Genomic DNA, 18,891 nt, shown 5'->3' with positions numbered 1-18,891 from the left:
CTGAGGTGATAATTTGAGGTTTCAAGTTCTGAAAAGAAGAATAAATATAGTTTTATTTAATCTAAAATAGTTATTGTTAAAATACTACTTTTAAATGCCTTAAGCGTTTTCTGCTTGCATTTTTAAAGTGACATTATCTTTATTATTAAGGGCCTATTCTAGGCCCAGTACTTCACTATAGTCTATAAAAGATAGTCCCTGTCAGCAAAGAACTGTACCCTATATGGGAGTATTATGCTAACATACAAGAAACAAGCAGAGAATAATGGAATGTAAACTCTGGCTTGCTAACTTAAGTGTGGTAGAAGCTTGAAGGAAATGTGGACTTAAACTTATCAGAGAAGACTTATAAGAGGATATGAAAGGCAAGATGGGCTGAAAAAGTGGTTAAGATTGATTATGTGAAATGAAGGAATGATAACTTGCAAGTGCAGAAAACAACATGAACCAAGACATGATGAAGTAGCAAGGAGTAAAGTATATACAGTAGAATGAAGGCAAAGAGTAGGTACTAGGGAATTGAGTAGGGAAATGAGTATAACCATGTTTGAGATTGTTTTCCTTCCTTTGCATAAGGTACCCTCATTTCTAATCAAAGAAAACAAGGGTAGTCAGATTGCCTGCAGCCCTTCGAGAGCCATGGTGTGTTGCTTTGAAGAAAAAAAAAAAAAAAAACTTGTAGGAAATACTGGAAGGAAACCTAGGCATAAATAAGTTTACCCTAAATAATTGGGGGTCTGTGGCTTTTAACTCAGCAAATCAGGTGAGAAATCTTGAGAGGAAAGGGTTAACTAGGCAAAATGCTATATCTAGGATATTTTTTGCCTTAAGTAAGATTGACTTTACCACTATGAGAGTAATTGTGAATGAATACCATAATACTGTTGTTAAGCCAAAGAGAAATAATACTTTTTCAAACCTCACTCAGATTTTCATACGAGCCTTAGCTCAAGTTTTTACTCCTAGAATGTCCTTTCCCTCATCTTCAATTGTCTAAAACTTAAGCTGTTTAAGCCCTACATGAAATTTTTTCAGTTCACTTTTCCTCCTCAGCCAAAAATACCATTTCTCTCATTTAAACTTCCATACCTGACTTAGAACAAATACATGCTGTCTTATGGGAAGGGGCCATCTTATTCTTTATTGTATATTCTGCAAGTCTAGCCTAGTGTCTTAAACATAGTGGGTGTAAAATAAGTGACCATTGATTGCTGAAAATCAGCAGTAATACCTTTATGGTAAAGTGGTAGAAAGGCTGCATACCTGCTAAATACAGAAATATGCAGGTTATTTTCTGATAATTTAGGAGTGCTCTCTACTTTTTACTACTTCACTGATCAAAGCTCTTCTCATTCTATGTCAGCTATTAACATTCATTCCTCAGGTCTCAGGTACCTTAAAATGTCTTTTTTTTTTCCCCCAGCAAAACCAGAAACATGTGGGTAGGGGTATGAATAATCAGGCCTGTGAAATTTTGATATCCTTTTGGGGGTCATTAGTGATCCAATTGATCATTTCTAACCTTTCCAATGAAGTGTGAAATTCTATAAAGTTTAACTGTTGTTTTTTGGCCTTTATTTGACGTGGTGGTAGAATAAAGAATCCTTACATTTAAAAATACTTTTCAAGAAACACCATTACCATAATCACAGAAGCATTGAGGATCTGCTATAATTCTTTAAGATAGCTCTAAAATTAATGGAATGTTTTTGAATGCCTAAACTTACTGGAGCCACCTTATTGAGTGATATAAACTTTCTTGGACAATTTTATAGGAGACCAAATGCCTTTCCTCCTCCTCCCAGCTCTGCCCTTCAAAAAGAAACCAAGTTACACCAAAACTTTCAAAAAAATCTAAGAAGGCAAAGAAAGTTGTGCATCAAATAAGTACCATTTGTTTACTGCTATGACATTTAAATCATTTATAATAAGGATATATTTTTATGTACCCTTATACAGCATTTATATAAAATTTATAGGACATTTCTATCTGTTTTCCAGAACCCAATGTATACATTACATTGATTGAAAAGCCTGTTGCTGTTGGTTTTGGTTTGGCTTTGAGGGTGGTTGACATATTTGTTATATTTACCTTTTAACCAAAAGTCAAGAATTCAACCAGCAATTAAATAATAATTCCTGTGGTAAAGCACTTTCCCTTCTGTATTGATTTTCTTTATGACCTGTTTTCCAGGTGTAAATTTTGATACCACCATTGCCGCCCTCCCCTCAAAAAAGGTGAGAACTGACTAAACTACTGGTACTTAGACCATGTACAGAAGGAACTGAAAATGGAAACAGAAACACGTCTGTACAGAGCAGAGTGTCAGACAATAGCTCACTTTAGTAGAGGGCAATAAATGCCACATGAGATGATCACCTCAGCAGAAAACTGTAAGTAACGGGGACTTGCAGGAGAATTGAACAGTTGTTTCTGCTGACTCAGTAAAAATGTCTTCATTTTATAATTTGTGGCCTGCATGCTTGTAAATTAAGATGCATTGAGTTGTCAAGTAATGGACTTGTCTGGTTTGTAGGTAGGAATTTAAGCCAAAATTGAATGCAACATTCCCCCAGAAGTAACCTGGGATCTGTGCCATAAAGCCTAAGGCAAAGGTTACATGAATTTGGATTACTAGGTTAGAACTAGGCTATTGAGCCTTTGCCTAGAAAACCAATTAGAGGATTTTAGTCTTGATATAGCAGGGAATAGGGAGGCATTATAGCCTATTGATTTGTTTGGAATTAAGTGTGGCAATACTATATATAGAAATGTCTAAGAAATAAAGTATGGTAGCAAGGAAACTGGGCATGTGACTATTGTAGTAATCTAGGGGTGAAGAAAACCTGAACAGCAATAGTGGCATGAGAATGGAGGTGAAAGAATAAATTTAAGATATTTCAAAGGAAAAAAATTGTTGAATATCATGATGGGTTGGATAAAAGGGAGGTGTAAAAGATTATACATTTTCTGTAATGGAAGACAATGGAGTTATCACTGAAAGAAAGGAGATAGTTAAGAAACTAATTTAAGGCTGGGTGCGGTGGCTCATGCCTGTAATCTTAACACTTGGGGAAGCAGAGGTGGGTGAATCACTTGAGGTCAGGAGTTCAAGACCAGCCTGGCCAACATGGTGAAACCCCACCTCTACTAAAAATACAAAAATCAGTCAGACGTGGTGGCTCATGCCTGTAATCCCAGCTACTCAGGAGACTGAGGCAGGAGAATCACTTGAACCTGGGCAGTGGAGACTGCAGTGAGGCAAGATCATGCCACTGCACTCAAGCCTGGGTGATAGAGTGACTCTGTCAAAAAAAAGAAAAGAAAAGAAACTAGTTTAAGAGGGGGAAAATGTGTTCCATTTCTGCAATATATTTAAGGTGATATTTAGACATTAAGCTTGAAACGTCTTCATTTAAGGTCGCTGGATATACAGAACTGGAATTCTATGTAAAAGTCAGGCTGGAGAGGTAAATTTGGCAGTTACATAAGGCTGATAAGGGTAGAAAAGCTCACTGAAGCTCTTTATGAAGGACAGTGGGTCCCTTTTACAAAAATATATGAACACATTTATGTAAATAAACTATCATTAGGTATGTAATCTTAAACATTTCTAGAATTGAATAAGAACTCTCCCTTTTTTCCTTAGAGTGTCGTATCTCAAGCCTGTGCCTGTTAGAAAACCCCTACACTTACATCAATTATGAGAGTCAATGACTGAAATGTGTTAATACTCTTGAATCTTTCCTTCTCTTAATAAAACCAAGATCTTTCCCAGTTTTAGGCTAAGGGAATGAAATTGAGAACTTAAACTCAAATAATTCAGTCAGTTAAAACTTTATAAAATTGACATGGCTTTAATTTCTCAAATGGAAAGCAAGTAATTGAATTGGGGGAAGTGTGCTAGTCTCCAGTTTCAAGAAACAGTACGGCACAAAGACCTGGCATTCTAGCTGAAGAGCTGTAATAATAAACAGAAATTTGAAAACCAGGAAGACAAGTTTTCCAAGAGTGCAACTGTGGCATTTCAAAGAAGATTTAACAAGAAATTCCGGAAGATGGCCAAAAATAGGTTTAGATAATTGAGATTCTCTATTTGAATACTTGTTTTTGATGGAGAAACACACTTAAGAGGAAATGAAGGTTCTGTCTAAGATCTGAAACTTTTTCTCACCCTAAAGCAGGTTTGCTTCTGAAGAAAACTATTAGCAAAAAAAAAAAAAAAAAAAAAAAAAATCAAATAGGAATTCAGTGCTGCTTAGATTGTAGGAGTTTAAAAAGTGACCAACGCAACCTTTTTAGAAAATTAATTGAAAGCAAATATTTTTGTTTTCTAGGAGCAAAACCTTGTTTTCTAGGATTCCTATTCGTAAAATTAAAGTATCACTCTGTTTATCCAGTTATTACTTGCCATGAAAAATAGCCTTCCAGCATCAGACAGAAATACGATGTTACTCTACATCTTTAATTGTTTTTTATTCCAGTCATAAAACAGCTTCTGAAATTGATTTTTAATATGGTCTATTTTAATGATATGTAAGGAAACATAAAATGTTAATCTCTGTTTTCAAATTAGCCTTGTAAAACCTCAGTAATATGTCTTCTGGATATATCAGGATCTTTTGGACCATTTTACCTTAATTCTTGAACCACTTGATTAATCCAAATTCAGTAAACTTATGACCTCAAATTGAGTTACCCAGAACTAGGAATATTTCTGTATTTCGTCCTACTTACATCTGATTTACATGCCTGGTCTGCTAACTTCTCCTTTCTTTTCATGACTCCTAAGTTATGGAGGTAAGTGAAGATTTACTATCAATTATAGTCATGTGACACTCATTTTGAACTTATATTCTCTTAGTTTTTTTAATTGCTAAGCATTCTGGTAGCATTACATTATTCTTAGTAAATTAAGTATATCCCAATTTTAACTGGACTATTTTACTATGCTTAAACATACAATTTTGTGTAATTTGCAACAAGTTTATATCCCTATATACATCTATATTTTCATCTCCTTTCCGTATGGCATTACGCAAGTAAACTTCTTTTTTTCTTTTTTTTTAATGGAGTCTCATTTCTTCGCCCAGGCTGGAGGGCAATGGTGTAATCTCAGCTTACTGCAACCTCTGCCTCCCAGATTCAAGCAATTCTCCTGCCTCAGCCTCCCTAGTAGCTGAAATTACAGGTGCCTCCGACCACACCCGGCTAATTTTTGTATTTTTAGTAGAGACGGGGTTTCACCATGTTAGTCAGGTTGGTCTCGAACTCCTTACCTCAAGTGATCCGCCCACCTTGGCCTCCCAAAGTGCTGGGATTACAGGCGCAAGCCACTGCACCTGGCCCCAAGTAAACTTCTAATTGAAAATACTCTGGGGTACTTTCTGTAATCTGTAACTTGAGTCAACTCTTTCAGATTGTATTATTTAAATTATCCTCATCCGTCTTTGAATCTACTATAAATCTTGTTTTTCCAAGCATCTATTTACTGAGACTGTAGTTTACAAATGTTTCAGTTCAGCTCACTTGAGCTTGTTAGATGCCCAGCACAGTGGGGGAGTATGAAGACCACTATAGCACAGTGTCAGTCTTCATCTTAAAATAACTCATGGAACCTTAAACATTGCAGCCAGATTTCCTCAGGGTCTCTTATTACAAAAAGGGTAGACCAGGTGCAGTGGCACACGCCTGTAATCCCAACACTTTAGGAGAGTGAGATGGAAGGATTGCTTGCGCCCAGAAGTTTAAGACTAGCCTGGGCAACATAGTAAGACTTCATATTTACAAAAAAATTTAAATCTTAGCCAGGCATGGTGGCATACATTTGCAGTCCGAAGTACTCAGGAGGCTGAGGCTAGAAGATGGCTTGGGCTCTGGATTTTGAGGTTACAGTGAACCATCATAGCACCACTGCACTCTAGCTGGGTGACAGGGTGAAATCCTGCTTTAAAAAAAAGCGTAAAACAAATCTCTCCGATTTGGCCTCATACGCGTGAACCTGAAGAAATTCACATTCTTTCCAGAAGTGTTGTGAGATGATGAATAATAATATGAAATGAAACAGTTATTTGGTATGTTTTACCCTACTGATAAAAAGCCATTTGTTTAATAAAAAGCCATTTGCTTTAATGATTTCTGGATTTTGAGGTGTTGGTGTGAAATCTGAAGGTGCAGAAGACTACTTACCTAAAAGCCTTGTGTGGTTAGACAAGTCTTAAGCACATTTTAGTTTTGGGAGGAAGGTCCTATTTATTTTGCTATCTGTTTAGTTCTGTTTTCATTCTGTGCCATGCTTAATACCGATTTTCCATTTTCACCCATATAAGATTTTAGCCTTTTATCCATGAAAATATTTTTATGATTGGATCTCATAGTTTAGTTAAATATTAAGGTATTTTAGATGATGATGTTTTTTGATAAAATTTGTACTTTTCATTTATAATAGGCCCAACAGAAATCTTTTTTTTTTTTTTTTTTTTTTGAGACAGAGTCCCATTCTGTCACCTAGGTTGGAGTGCAATGGCATGATCTCGGTGGAGGCTGCAACCTCTGCCTTCTGGGCTCAAGCAATTCTCCTGCCTCAGCCTCCTGAGTAGCTGGGGACTAGAGGCACATACCACCATGCCCAGCCAATTTTTGTAATTTTTGGTGGAGACGGGGTTCCATCATGTTGGCCAGGCTGGTCTCCTGACCTCAGGTGATCCACCCACTACAGCCTCCCAGAGTGCTGGGATTACAGATGTGAGCCACCTCACCCAGCCAGAAATCCTAATAAGTCTTGAGGTATAGTTCTACAGCAAAGCCAGTGATTGTGATTTTTGTTGTTGATTTTTTTTTTTTTTAAATAGAGAGATGGGGGTCTCACTCTGTTGCCCAAGCTGATCTCGAACTCCTGGGCTCAAGGGTCCTTCTGCCTTGGACTCTCAAAATGCTGGGATTATAACCACCAAGCCCAGCCCAGTACTTTTGTTTTTTACTAGGTCATCGATATTCCAGAAATCTAAGTATTTTTAGTAATTTTTAAATTTCCTATCTTTATTTCTGAGCATTTGTTTAAAAATGCTAAGTCTGATGCCACACTGCTGTCTCCCATGAGTCTTTTGGTTCCAAGAAGGTAATAAAATTTCATAAATGTATTTTTGAAAATTTCCTCACAGTAGCTTCTACATTGCTAAACTTGCCATTACAGTCAACTTCCCTAGCACAGAGGAAAAATAGCAGTAGAATATAGAAGATTGAGTGCTCTTAGCAAATCCTTTATTACCCCAGCATAGTCTCTAGTGGTGTAATTCTCTATTGATGTGAACATTTCTATTATTTATGATAGAGAATCAGTACAAAAGTTTATAAAGCAATGAAGTTTATCACTTGTAAATGGTATAAATGACAAATTAGAAACAGATTATGATTTCCTAAACCATATATTTCTCAAGCTGCTTTCTTGTGACCATTTTATACTACTTCAGGCTCCTGATTTCAAATACATTTTAAAAGCAACCTAAATAGGCCAGGCACAGTGGCTCACGCCTGTAATCCCAGCACTTTGGGAGGCTGAGGCGGGCGGATCACCTGAGGTCAGGAGTTCGAGACCAGCCTAGGCAACATGGTGAAACACCATCTCTACCAAAAATACAGAAAATTAGCTGGGCGTGATGGCACGCACCTGTAATCCCAGCTACTCAGGAGGCTGAGATGGATCACTTGAGCCTGGGACATTGAGGTTGCAATGAGCTGAAATTGCACTATTGCACTCTAACCTGGGTAACAGAGTGAGACCCTGTCTCAAAAAAAAAAAAAAAAAAAAAAAGCAGCCTAAATTAATCTTGACTTTACCATACCCTAAGAACTCTTTGTAATTACAACTTGGATATTAAATCCAAGAGTAAAATTAAGCATTAGAGCTCTTTTTCAGAAAAGATTTGTAGGGAGAACTTCTAATCACTTATAAGGTAAATTATTGAGGTTCAAGAATCATAAGCTAAAATCTTGGTGCCTTGGCTAGGCATGGTGGCTCACACTTGTAATCCCAGTGCTCTGGGAGGCCAAAGTGGGAGAACCACTTAAGGCCAGGAGTTTGAGACCACCCCGGACAACATGTGAGACCTCGTCTCTACAAAAAATAAAAAGTAATTACCCTGGCATGGTGGTATGCGCCTGTAGTCCCAGCTACTTGGGAGGCTGAGGTGGGAGGATCACTTGAGCCCAAGAGTTTGAGACTGCAATGAGTTATGGTTACACCAGAACTCACTACAGCTTCCAACTCCTGCACTCCGACCTGGTGACAGAGTATTATATAAAGATTATTAAATAAATAAAATATTTGGTGCCTTGCCAGAAATGAAACTGTGATTGATAAAAACATGCTGGGGCCGGGTATGGTGGCTCACGGCTGTAATCCCAGCACTTCCGGAGGCCGAGGCGGGCAGATCACGAGGTCAAGAGATTGAAACCATCCTGGCCAACATGGTGAAACCCCGTCCCTACTAAAACTATAAAAATTAGCTGGGTGTGGTTTTGCATGCCTGTAATTCCAGCTACTCAGGAGACTGAGGTAGGAGAATCACTTGTACCCAGGAGGTGGGGGTTGCAGTGAGCTGAGATCGCACCTTTGCACTCCAGCTTGGGCGACAAGAGCGAAACTCCATCTAAAAAAAAAAAAATGCTGAAACAAACAAACATAAGTGGGAAAATACGGGAGGCCCAACTATTTTCTTGTTTACATATAATATTTCTACATATTTATTGGGTACATGTGCTATTTTGTTACATGCATAGAATGTATAATGATCAAGTCAGGGTACTTAGGGTATCCATCAGTTTGAGATCAATTTTTTTTTTTTTAGACAGTCTTGCTCTGTCACCCAAGCTAGTGTGCAGTGGTGCAATCTTGGCTCATAAGCATTCATGAAGAAGAGTAAAGGAAAGATGTATTGAAGGTAGAACATATACCAAAGCACCAAGTACATGGAGTTGTCTAGAGAGCAGCAAGCATTATGGCTTAAGCACAGTTGGGGCCTGGTTGCCCAGAGGTGGCATGGTAGCAGATGAAGTCAAGAGTTAGGCTGAGTATAGATTTGGCTAACATGTATGCCCTAAATATGTAATGAAACAAGAAAAATGACAATTTCTCTTTAAAAGAGAATAGACAACTTCATTTCTTTATCTGAGATTGCTCCGGTATGATGATAGTCTCTGGTTTTGGTGTTTCGTTCATGATGAGCGCTTTAGGGCTTTTTATCTTTTCAAAGCTATAGCATTCAGTTTTGTCTTCAGAGGATACTGTTCTAGTGCTGACCAAATGAAAGCCTTCCTTTAATAAAGTATCAATCAATAAGCCGAGGACATTTGTTCCATTGGCCAATTTTCAGTTATCAGGTTTTATAGAAACATACCTAGGACACACAAAAAGAAGCTTAATTATAAAGCATCCCTTTAATAACTAGCAAAACTATACACATAAATTTGACTTACAACCTCAAAGGCATCATACCTTCTCAAGACAGATTTTTTTTTTTGAAATTTCATTTACAAATCCAAATCAGTAATTTCCTTTTTTTTTTTTTTCTTTTTTTGACATGGAGTCTCAATCTGTCACCCAGACTGGAGTGTAGTGGTGTGATCTTGGCTCACAGCAACCTCCGCCTCCCAACCTCTGCCTCCCAGGTTCAGGTGATTCTCCTGCCTCAGCCTCCTAAGCAGGTGGGATTACGGGCACACACGGCCATATCCTGCTAATTTTTGTATTTTTAGTAGAGATAGAGTTTCACCATGTTGGCCAGGCTGGTCTCAAACTCTTGACCTCAAGTGATCTACCCCCCTCAGCCTCCCAAAGTGCTGGGATTACACGCATGAGCCACTATGCCAGGCTGCCAAATCAGTAATCAGGTGCTGAAAATCGAGACCCTGCTGTGATTTTGAAAGTCATTTCAATTCCATATTTAGAAGTAAATGAACACTCATCAATTTGATTATTTTCTAAAGAAAACATTTGATCAAACAAATTGTCTTATTTTATATAACTATTTCCAATTTTGTTTTGAATTTGCTACTAATTAGTTGATTGAATCAAATATTTCAATGAGTGCTATGCACTTACAATTTCCCTTCCAGATTTAATCTTATCAGTTATTAGCACTGACATTATGGATTTTCCTTTGTGACTTACTCCTATCAAATCTACCTTTTTTTTAAGTGAAAATTTGCAGATATGAAATGTCAAGATTTTATTGTCACTTTTTATGCAATAACTCTCCATTGTCAAAGAGCATAACTTGGGGTCAAAAGCCTCTGGAGTGGAAAGAGCAAAATCTTCTATTCACTAAGGTGCTTCACAGAACAAATGCAGTACACAGAATCAATTCAAGAAAAATGCACATGAGGAGGCGGAGCTTGCAGTGAGCTGAGATCGTGCCACTGCACTCCAGCCTGGGCGACAGAGCGAGACTCTGTCTCAAAAAAAAAAAAAGGAAAAGAAAAATGCACATGAACTTTTCAGATTAGCTATCTGTTGGCTTTAATAATGTCAGCATAGGCTGGGCACAGTGCCTCACACCTGTAATCCCAGCATTTTGGGAGGCCGAGGCCGGTGGATCACCTGAGGTTGGGAGTTTGAGACCAGCCTGACCAACATGGTGAAACCCCATCTCGACTGAAAATACAGAAAGTAGCCAGGGGGGTGGTGCATGCCTGTAATCCCAGCTATTTGGGAGGCTGAGGCAGGAGAATCGCTTGAACCCCAGAGACGGAGGTTGTGGTGAGCCAAGATCACGCCATTGCACACCAGCTTGGGCAACAAGAGTGAAACTCCATCTCAATAATAATAATAATGATAATGTCAGCATAACATATCTGCATGGACACAGCTTTATGACTCCTTCCTTACCTGCCATCAAAGATGTTTTCATAAAACTCTTTGTGTCCTCCCACCATTAGTTTATGAGACGTGAAGAAAAAGCTAACTTAGATTAGTTCAGGCAGAAACCTAAACCATCTGTAGTTTTAAATGGATAAAATGATCCTTGGGGACATCCCTAACCTTCTTCTAATGATCACACTTGAAGTAGAGTGGTTTTTGTAGTTCACATTTAGAAACTCATTCTAAGCAAAGAAACCAATAGTAAAATCTAAGAATTACCAAACTACAATGCACATCTCAAAAAATGTTTATTATGTTTGATACAACAGATTCTCAATATTGGCAAATCATTCCACTTACCCCCAAGCCCCAGATCTTGACTGTATAGTCTAGAAATATTTGTCAAAGAGAAAAAATGTTACAGAACATCTCATAAAAGAATTAAGATACAAATAGTATATACAGATAGTAGATAGTAATAAAGCGGAATGTACTTGCAAGAAATCACCTAGCTAAAATACTTGATTCCCTATGAGGACAAATTGAAAAATAAAAGATTTCAAGCACACAAAGAAAGGACAGAATAGAAGAAACCAAAGGAAAATAGAAAGTCTAAACTTATTTTTTAAATTTAAAAGCAACTACACTTTTCCATTTGAGCCAGTTCAAAATGAAGTCAGATAAAGACTCTAGAATCCTATGACCAACTATAACTTGAGCTTGATAACACAAATGGCCATCTGAAAGATGCAAGCCAAGTATTTCTAGTACTATGACCTTGAGAGATAATAACTGAGCAACCTGCTAGATTAACCTTGAATGGTAAATCATATTGATAGAACAAACTGAATAAGGTGAATGATACACCAGACAATTAGGCACCAATTAGGCTCACTTCTCCATTTTCCAAACCAACCAAAAATATCTGAATAGACAGATTCAGAGCAGGGAGTGAGCAAAAAATAAAAATGATTGCTAATTAGGCAATTATATACTAAAAGTGGGCCTTTTAAGGCCAGAGTTTTCATCCCAATTACTAGAGATCTCCATAATGTCACTGTATTCAGATTGGCTATCTCTACTTTTAAATTGGCACTGTCTGGGCCGGGCGCGGTGGCTCAAGCCTGTAATCCCAGCACTTTGGGAGGCCGAGACGGGCGGATCACGAGTTCAGGAGATCGAGACCATCCTGGCTAGCACGGTGAAACCCCGTCTCTACTAAAATACAAAAAAAATTAGCCGGGCGAGGTGGCGGGCGCCTGTACTCCCAGCTACTCGGGAGGCTGAGGCAGGAGAATGGCGTGAACCCGGGAGGCGGGGCTTGCAGTGAGCTGAGATCCGGCCACTGCACTCCAGCCTGGGCAACAGAGCCAGACTCCATCTCAAAAAAAATAAAAAATAAAAAATTAAAAATTAAAAAAAAAAATAAATTGGCACTGTCTAAAAATTCACAAACATTTATGGAATGGAAAATATTTTGAGCTCCAAACAATTGAATACCATTTGGTGATGCAAGAAAATGCTAATTTTTAAAATAGCTTCTGATTTTGGAATTATGGAAGTCTAAATATGTTTTCTCACTTTAAAATGGAAAAAACTTTTGTGCTGTTTCTAAAACACACACACTTAACATAAAAAGGGCACTCTGTACACACAGGAACATCCCAGTTTTAGTTTCTAATCATGTTTTTCAAGATAACAATTACTTTCTCCAAATGCATGGTTTTTAAAGAGTATTTCGTATTTCCAGGACATCTTCTTTTGACCTAGTGTGTTTCTTCTTAAAAATCAATGACACTTTTTTCTCTAGGTTTCTGACTTTTTGAAGCATGATCCCCAAAGAGGTCATAATCACTCAAATTTTAAAAACCAAAAAATGTTTCATTTTTGTTAAAGTATCCCATCAATTAAAATAAAGTTGTACAGAGGTTTGAGATAAAGATAAGGTATTAGATTTTCTTCACAATCAGCCTACTAGCTTGACTGGCTCTCTTTTCCCAAAATGACATTTCAACCTCTTTGGAAGGGCAGGAAGTTATAAAATGTAAATACTTAAGAACTGTCATACTCGGTTATACTACCTAGTATCCTCCAGTTGGTAAGCAAGACCAAGGGGTGTGTTATTAAGACAGAGAGACACTGGTATCCTTCCTGTTGACTACTGCTGAAGTTAAGAAAATATCTTAAAATACGTCTACCTTTACCAAAAAAAAAAAAGTATATTTTAAATGCTACCAATAAAGAACACAATGCAGGCTTTTCTTTTCCTCCTAAAAACTAAAGCCAGCTTTCACAGTTGGTAAAATAATGGTAGGACAGCATTAAGACATTTTACGGGGGGAAAAAATGTTTGTGACAGCAGAGTGGAAATCAGCGTTAGGATCCAGCCAAGAACAACAGAGGGAGTAAGTGAAGAATTGACTCAGGAGCAACTAACCTTAACATACTGACAGCCTATCCCAATATTTTGAGTTAAGAGCCAAGGCTGTAACAGGATACCAAATTTGCCAGGAGATATATCTGTCTTTAAGGGTGTTTAAAAATACAGTCAGCTGAAGGAAAAACAGTAGTTGAATCATAAGAACTGAAAGAACAAATTATATAGTATGTAAGGAACTCAAGAGAAACCAGTGAGCGAGCCTTTACTTTATATGAACCACTGAATCTCTTAAAAATAAGGCAATTCTTTTGTAAGTCAAATTCATTATCAATGGAACATAATCTATTAAATTATTTTCTCCTATGATTTGAATGTCCAGTCTCTGTTTTTTTTGGGCAGTCTTCATTTATTCCTTTTGTCCCACCTAGTAATAGCCCCTTTCACTCTAACAAGTATCCCAGTTTAGAAAATAATTATTTGGTCATTCTACCCAACTCCACTGGTTACCCCAAAACATTATTTTGAATAATCATCTTTTCCAAGAGAAGTTACAGGCCTGAGGAACTTCAAGTTTTTACAGAAAACATCACAAACTGGTATACAAGAGAAACACTGCAAAGTACAAAATACGTGACTCCAGTTTGGTTATCAGTACTGCTGTCAGAACCACACTGGAAAACCAGGTCATGGTAAGAAGGTCTTTGTGGAGGCAGTGGAAGTTTAAGGTCATCTGAGGAGGGAAAGAGTTACTACTCCAGGTCGGTGCTGAAGGTTGTTCTGTAAACACTGTAATCCTCCCAGTTAGCATCTCAATTGTTTTGCTGCAAAAGCCAAACACCCTGAAAAAAGCTTGAGTGTTCCGGCTTAGGAAATGCACCTCCACAAGAGCAGGTCTTGGCTGTAGCAGGTACGGGTTTAAGAGATCAACTAGAGAACGAAGTTCATAGAAAAGAGCCTCTCTCTGAAGCCTAAGATAGTCTGAAAAGTCAGTGGGTAATAAAAGCTGGTGAGTTCTCAAAAAATCTAAGATGAAACTAAATAAAACACCATCTCTGTCTACAAAAATCTGGCCACCAACCATCTTGAATTCTTGGTCTCTGCCATCTAACATGCATGCCAACTGAGAAGCAGGAAACTGCTTTATCGTAAAAAACCTGGTCGTGAATATCTTCCCTCCCACATTCAAAGTGACCAGTTCCTGACTACTCATTCTTCCCTCACTTCAAACTAGAGGTGACCATCAGCCACACTTAGGAACTATCAACCTATAACCTTAAATGTTGCTAGTTATACATGATTATACAACAGAGGAGAGGGAAGAATAACAAAAACCAGAGACTTAGATTCCCAGGAAACTACTGTAAGGTAAATAGCGTATCCATGGCTGTGTTTGCAAATTTGAGTTGCCTGGGAACTTGCAGTATACAAAATGAAAAAGCAACAGATGAGGAACTAAATAGTTTTAAGGAAAACTGCCAATATATCTGAAGATAGACATCAAATAGATCCCTTTCCTGTCTTACATTTAAAAAATTCTCCATGAAAACCTGATAAATGTAACACTATATAGATTTTTTTTTTTTTTTAATTACTGGGAGGGAAAAAGCACTTCTCCCTCCCCATACCTGTCTAGCACGCAGAGGCTAGACTTACACGTTTTTCTTAATTTCTTATGATCTCCTTAGCAATTTAGTGGCTAAATCATGAATTACATGTTAGGAACGCGACAGCCATTACCTCGCCTGGCAAGCTCAATTTGACTATTTTCATGGCTAGAAAGAAATCATTTCTTCTGTGCTTTAAATTTGGTTGCGACCTTTTATCCTGTCCCCATTTTCATTACCTCCTCTCAACCAAATTAAAGGAAGACTGAGGTAAAGATCTCTATTTTCAGAAAGTCTATTCCACTTAATGGGCTTTCAAGGAGTATCTTACTCTATGCCAGAACTAAGGCAGACTAGAGAGCAGTTATAAGGTTACTTCTTTGTTATATGAATTCTAAGGTGAGTTTTTTTATTCCATGAGAGGGTATCTTTATCTCCTGTGAGCAGACAGAACAGCGTTAGTGTTCAGCTGGTTACTTTGTGATAGCTGACAGACTGTTTTATCTGTTGTCAAATTAGCAACTACACTAAACATTCTTTCTGTAAGCAAGTGGATTAGTTTGGTTGTACACTTGCCATCTTTGGAACAAAACAACACATAGCTGCAAGAAAAAAAGCTAGTCTTCCCATTTCCTGCTCTTGCCATGTGTTTCAGAGAGAGAGAGATGTTTTTGTTTTTTTTTTTTTTGGTCGAGACTGGGTCTCGCTATGTTTACTAAGCTGGTTTCGAACTGGAACTCCTAGCCTCAATCCTCCCACATCACTGTCCCAGAATGCTGAGATTATAGACGTGAGCCACCATGCCCAGCCACCTGATCCTTTTTAACGTATCTATGCTTTTGCTTGCATAGCCACGTAACATTTCTAGTTGATCATCTTTGGTGAAAACTACAAAAACAAAGAAAAGGGCAGACTGAAAGCTCCTCTCTCCTAAAAATGTAAACTTATCACAAGAAAATGCCAGGTTTTGTATGTACCATTCACATTTTGGTGATAATTAACTCTGTAGAAAATTTTGGAAATCTAACTCAGTACCCTCAGTTGTCTCCCACACGTGCGTGTGTGGGAAATCTTCTACACTATCTTTCCTTTTTTAGAGCATGTTCACTGTCAAAAAGGTGCTTTAAGAGTAGTCTTTGGCTGGGCACAGTGGCTCACACCTATAATCCCAGCACTTTGGGAGGCCGAGGTGGGCGGATCACGACGTCAGATCAAGACCATCCTGGCTAACACGACGGTCTTAAGAGACAGTGAAACCCTATCTCAACTAAAAATACAAAAAATTAGCTGGGCGTGGTGGCACGTGCCTGTAGTCCCAGCTACTCAGGAGGCTAAGGCAGGAGAAACGCTTGAACCTGGGAGATTGAGGCTGCAATGAGCCGAGATCGCACCACTGCACTCCAACCTGGGCAACAGAGCAAGACTCCATCTCAAAAAAAAAAAAGTGGTCTTCACTGCATGCTTGATGAACAGTCACTATTATACTACCTATACCTCCATTAATACAATATTAGATCATATGATCTCTCACCTATTTTTATCACAGCATAAATACAACCAATATTTGGGGTGGATGCTTATTTCAAAAGCACTCTTTAAACAAAAAAGGGTTCAGGCCTATACTAAATTTCACTTTTATCTTTATGCTACCCAACATGTATAGGAGATTATTTTTGGAAGGAATACTTTTGGAGGAAAATATGTGACTAGAATCGTTGACCAAATCTGAATGACCACTCTCTATTCTCTAACAATTTCTAACAAAAGAGAACTGCATACTTGAAACAGATTTTATAATAGTTTATATTTGCACACAAATTCTGCCGCATTGTTCAGTACCACCAACGTAAAATTCTTGAATCTTTCATTGAAAATGAAAAACCCATCTGTCACCTGTTCCCAGTAAAAAACTGATTGTTCTATAAAATCGACTGATTTAGTCAGATAGGAACTAAAGTTTGAAAGACAGTCTTTCCAAGTTGCCAGGTCATCAAATAATGACCATTCTAGGAACATGGTAGGACCAAAGAGAACGACAAGGCCAAGCAGGACTAGCAAAAATAACTTATAAAAGCTCCAGGGAATCTTGTTAATGAATGTGCCAGTGTCTTGAGGCAAAGAAAGTTTATCCACATCAACTAGTTTTATGTCTTCCCATTGACTGGTATCAAAGTTCTTCATTAAGGGGCTTGCAGGCAAATTAGAGGGAGGTAAAGGAGTTTCCTTGATTACTTTGATTTTCTCCCTGAACTCCTGCATCTGTTGCAGAAATACAATGGGTTCTGACACATCTTTGAAAGCCTCAGCAATGTTAAAGGCCATCCGTTGCTCCTGCAAGATGGTGTTGAGTTTGTTGATCTCTGGGTCATATGCTTGCATAACAGCAAGTTTCATGGTCTCAAAGTCAGACAGAATTTCATTCTTCTTTTGATCTAATGTGTGTTGTAACTTCTCAAAAAATTCCTTCACTTTATCTGAATCTTTAGTCAGTAACTGTAGGGATTTCCTCTTACTAGTTTCCAAGGTATCCAAGCGAGAAAGAGCATCTCCCCGACGCCAGGTCTCAAAGCTCTGGAAGAGGGACTCAAAGGCATCCCTTTCCTGAGCATAGGCATCTTCAATAGAACAGAAGACATGCTTGGTGTGGTCCCCACGAGTAGCACAGATCCCACAAATCAACTGCATATCAGTCAGGCAGAAAATGTTGAGAGGCTGCCCCAAGTGTCCTTTGCATACTGGCATTTTGGGAGAGATCTTGATCTTGTTATACTTTTCCACAATACCCTTCAGGGAGTAATTAACCTGCAGGCTATTAATTCCAGTAGCTGAAGTTTCCTTACGGCACGTAGGACACTTGAAAGGAGCTGGTCTCCACAAGGAATTCCGCACACTCCCCTCTAAGATCCCTTCTAAGCATTTTTTGCAGAAGTTGTGGGAGCAAGGCAAAACCCGTGGATCATCAAACAGACTACAACAAATAGGGCACGTGAGATCTTCTTCAAGCAGCTCCATCACATCCTACCAGAAAAAAAAAAAATTTATTTTACTCCAATAATCTCACCACTAGGACTATGTAATAATTAGAGGAAACTGTCTTCACATTAAAATGATCATTCACTGAAATAACCAGCCAAACAAAGGAAGTGAGAATTGGTAAGGGAATGCACACCAAAGCAAATTTAATCCGCTGACACTAGAACATGCTCCTTTAATAGTAAGGCATCCTATACACAGGCCTTTGTGTGGGCTTTCCAACAACAGTCTTTGGATAAGACAGACTCAGGACTAGGACAACGGCAAGTTGAGCCAGCAGGACCCAAACAATTGTTTTAAAACAGAGCTGACTACTGACAAAAACAAGGCTATTCAGTGTCTAACAGAATGAGCTCTTTACTCTGGGCCCACAAATATAAAATGGTATGTTATATAAAAGAAAGAAGCACAGAAATATAAATCCAAACATGGACTCTCATGCAGACTTTATTATGAATTGGCATATTTTTCTATTTCAAAGGCAAGATTACAATTTTTAAAATCACAGGTAAAAGCACAAGATAAGAGTTGCAATTCACTCTTCTAGGTAGGAGAACTAAATGAGGTTTTTTGTTGTTTTTAAACCACCAGAACAGTAATCGAAGCCATTTTGTATTATCTAGAATCATCAATTTTCACAATGTGGTGGGCAAAAACCTGGATGTCCCTCTTTCGGGGCATCTGTGAGATCAAAACTGTTTTCGTAATAACACTAAGATGTTACTTGCTTTTTGCACTGTCAACATTTGTACCAATGGTGTAAAAGCAATGGTGTGTAGACACTGCTGAAGCCTTAGGGATCGAGCAAAGCTGTAAGCAGCACTGAATTGTATTCATCATCACCACCCAAATTAGGGTTGGAGTACCGGTTTCATTTAAGAATGTTCTTGATGCAGCAGTAAAAATTACTCATTTTACTAAGTCTTGAGCCTGTGTACAGTTTTTTAATATATTGCATGACAAAACAGGCAGTACACATAAAGCACTTCTGCATACCAGCAGATGTTGTCTGGAG

General features: G+C 38.2%; 2 protein-coding genes and 1 long non-coding RNA gene across 9 annotated transcripts in view; 1 reads left to right on the top strand and 2 right to left on the bottom strand.

Annotated features, from left to right (window-relative positions):
* The window catches only part of LOC144336339 (uncharacterized), an 85,337-nt gene that overhangs the window by 52,392 nt on the left and 14,054 nt on the right, over positions 1 to 18,891 (top strand). The window contains exon 4 of one of the 2 annotated variants that reach the window (XR_013408003.1): positions 2,195 to 2,238. This is a non-coding gene — a long non-coding RNA (uncharacterized LOC144336339). Of the gene's footprint in view, positions 1 to 2,194; positions 4,209 to 18,891 lie in introns of those variants that run through there. The other variant, XR_013408002.1, reaches the window with a different exon arrangement.
* Positions 9,156 to 14,587, bottom strand: KCNRG (potassium channel regulator). Its single transcript, XM_002808147.4, is given in 3 exon segments — positions 9,156 to 9,396; positions 13,870 to 13,958; positions 13,961 to 14,587. Coding segments are annotated over 3 exon segments (819 nt in total). The 5' UTR covers positions 14,450 to 14,587.
* The window catches only part of TRIM13 (tripartite motif containing 13), a 76,816-nt gene continuing 73,436 nt past the window's right edge, over positions 15,512 to 18,891 (bottom strand). For all 6 annotated transcript variants that reach the window (XM_015121093.3, XM_077974382.1, XM_002800768.4 and 3 more), the window contains exon 3: positions 15,512 to 17,861. In XM_015121093.3, coding sequence (XP_014976579.3) covers positions 16,635 to 17,855 — 1,221 coding nt within the window. In that variant the 5' untranslated portion in view covers positions 17,856 to 17,861 and the 3' untranslated portion in view covers positions 15,512 to 16,634. The remainder of the gene's footprint in view (positions 17,862 to 18,891) is intronic.

This window comes from Macaca mulatta, chromosome 17, assembly GCF_049350105.2.
Source record: "Macaca mulatta isolate MMU2019108-1 chromosome 17, T2T-MMU8v2.0, whole genome shotgun sequence".
Taxonomy (NCBI): Eukaryota; Metazoa; Chordata; class Mammalia; order Primates; family Cercopithecidae; genus Macaca; species Macaca mulatta.
The sequence above is the reverse complement of the archived record's forward strand: the minus strand, read 5'-3'. Positions and strand labels throughout refer to the sequence as shown.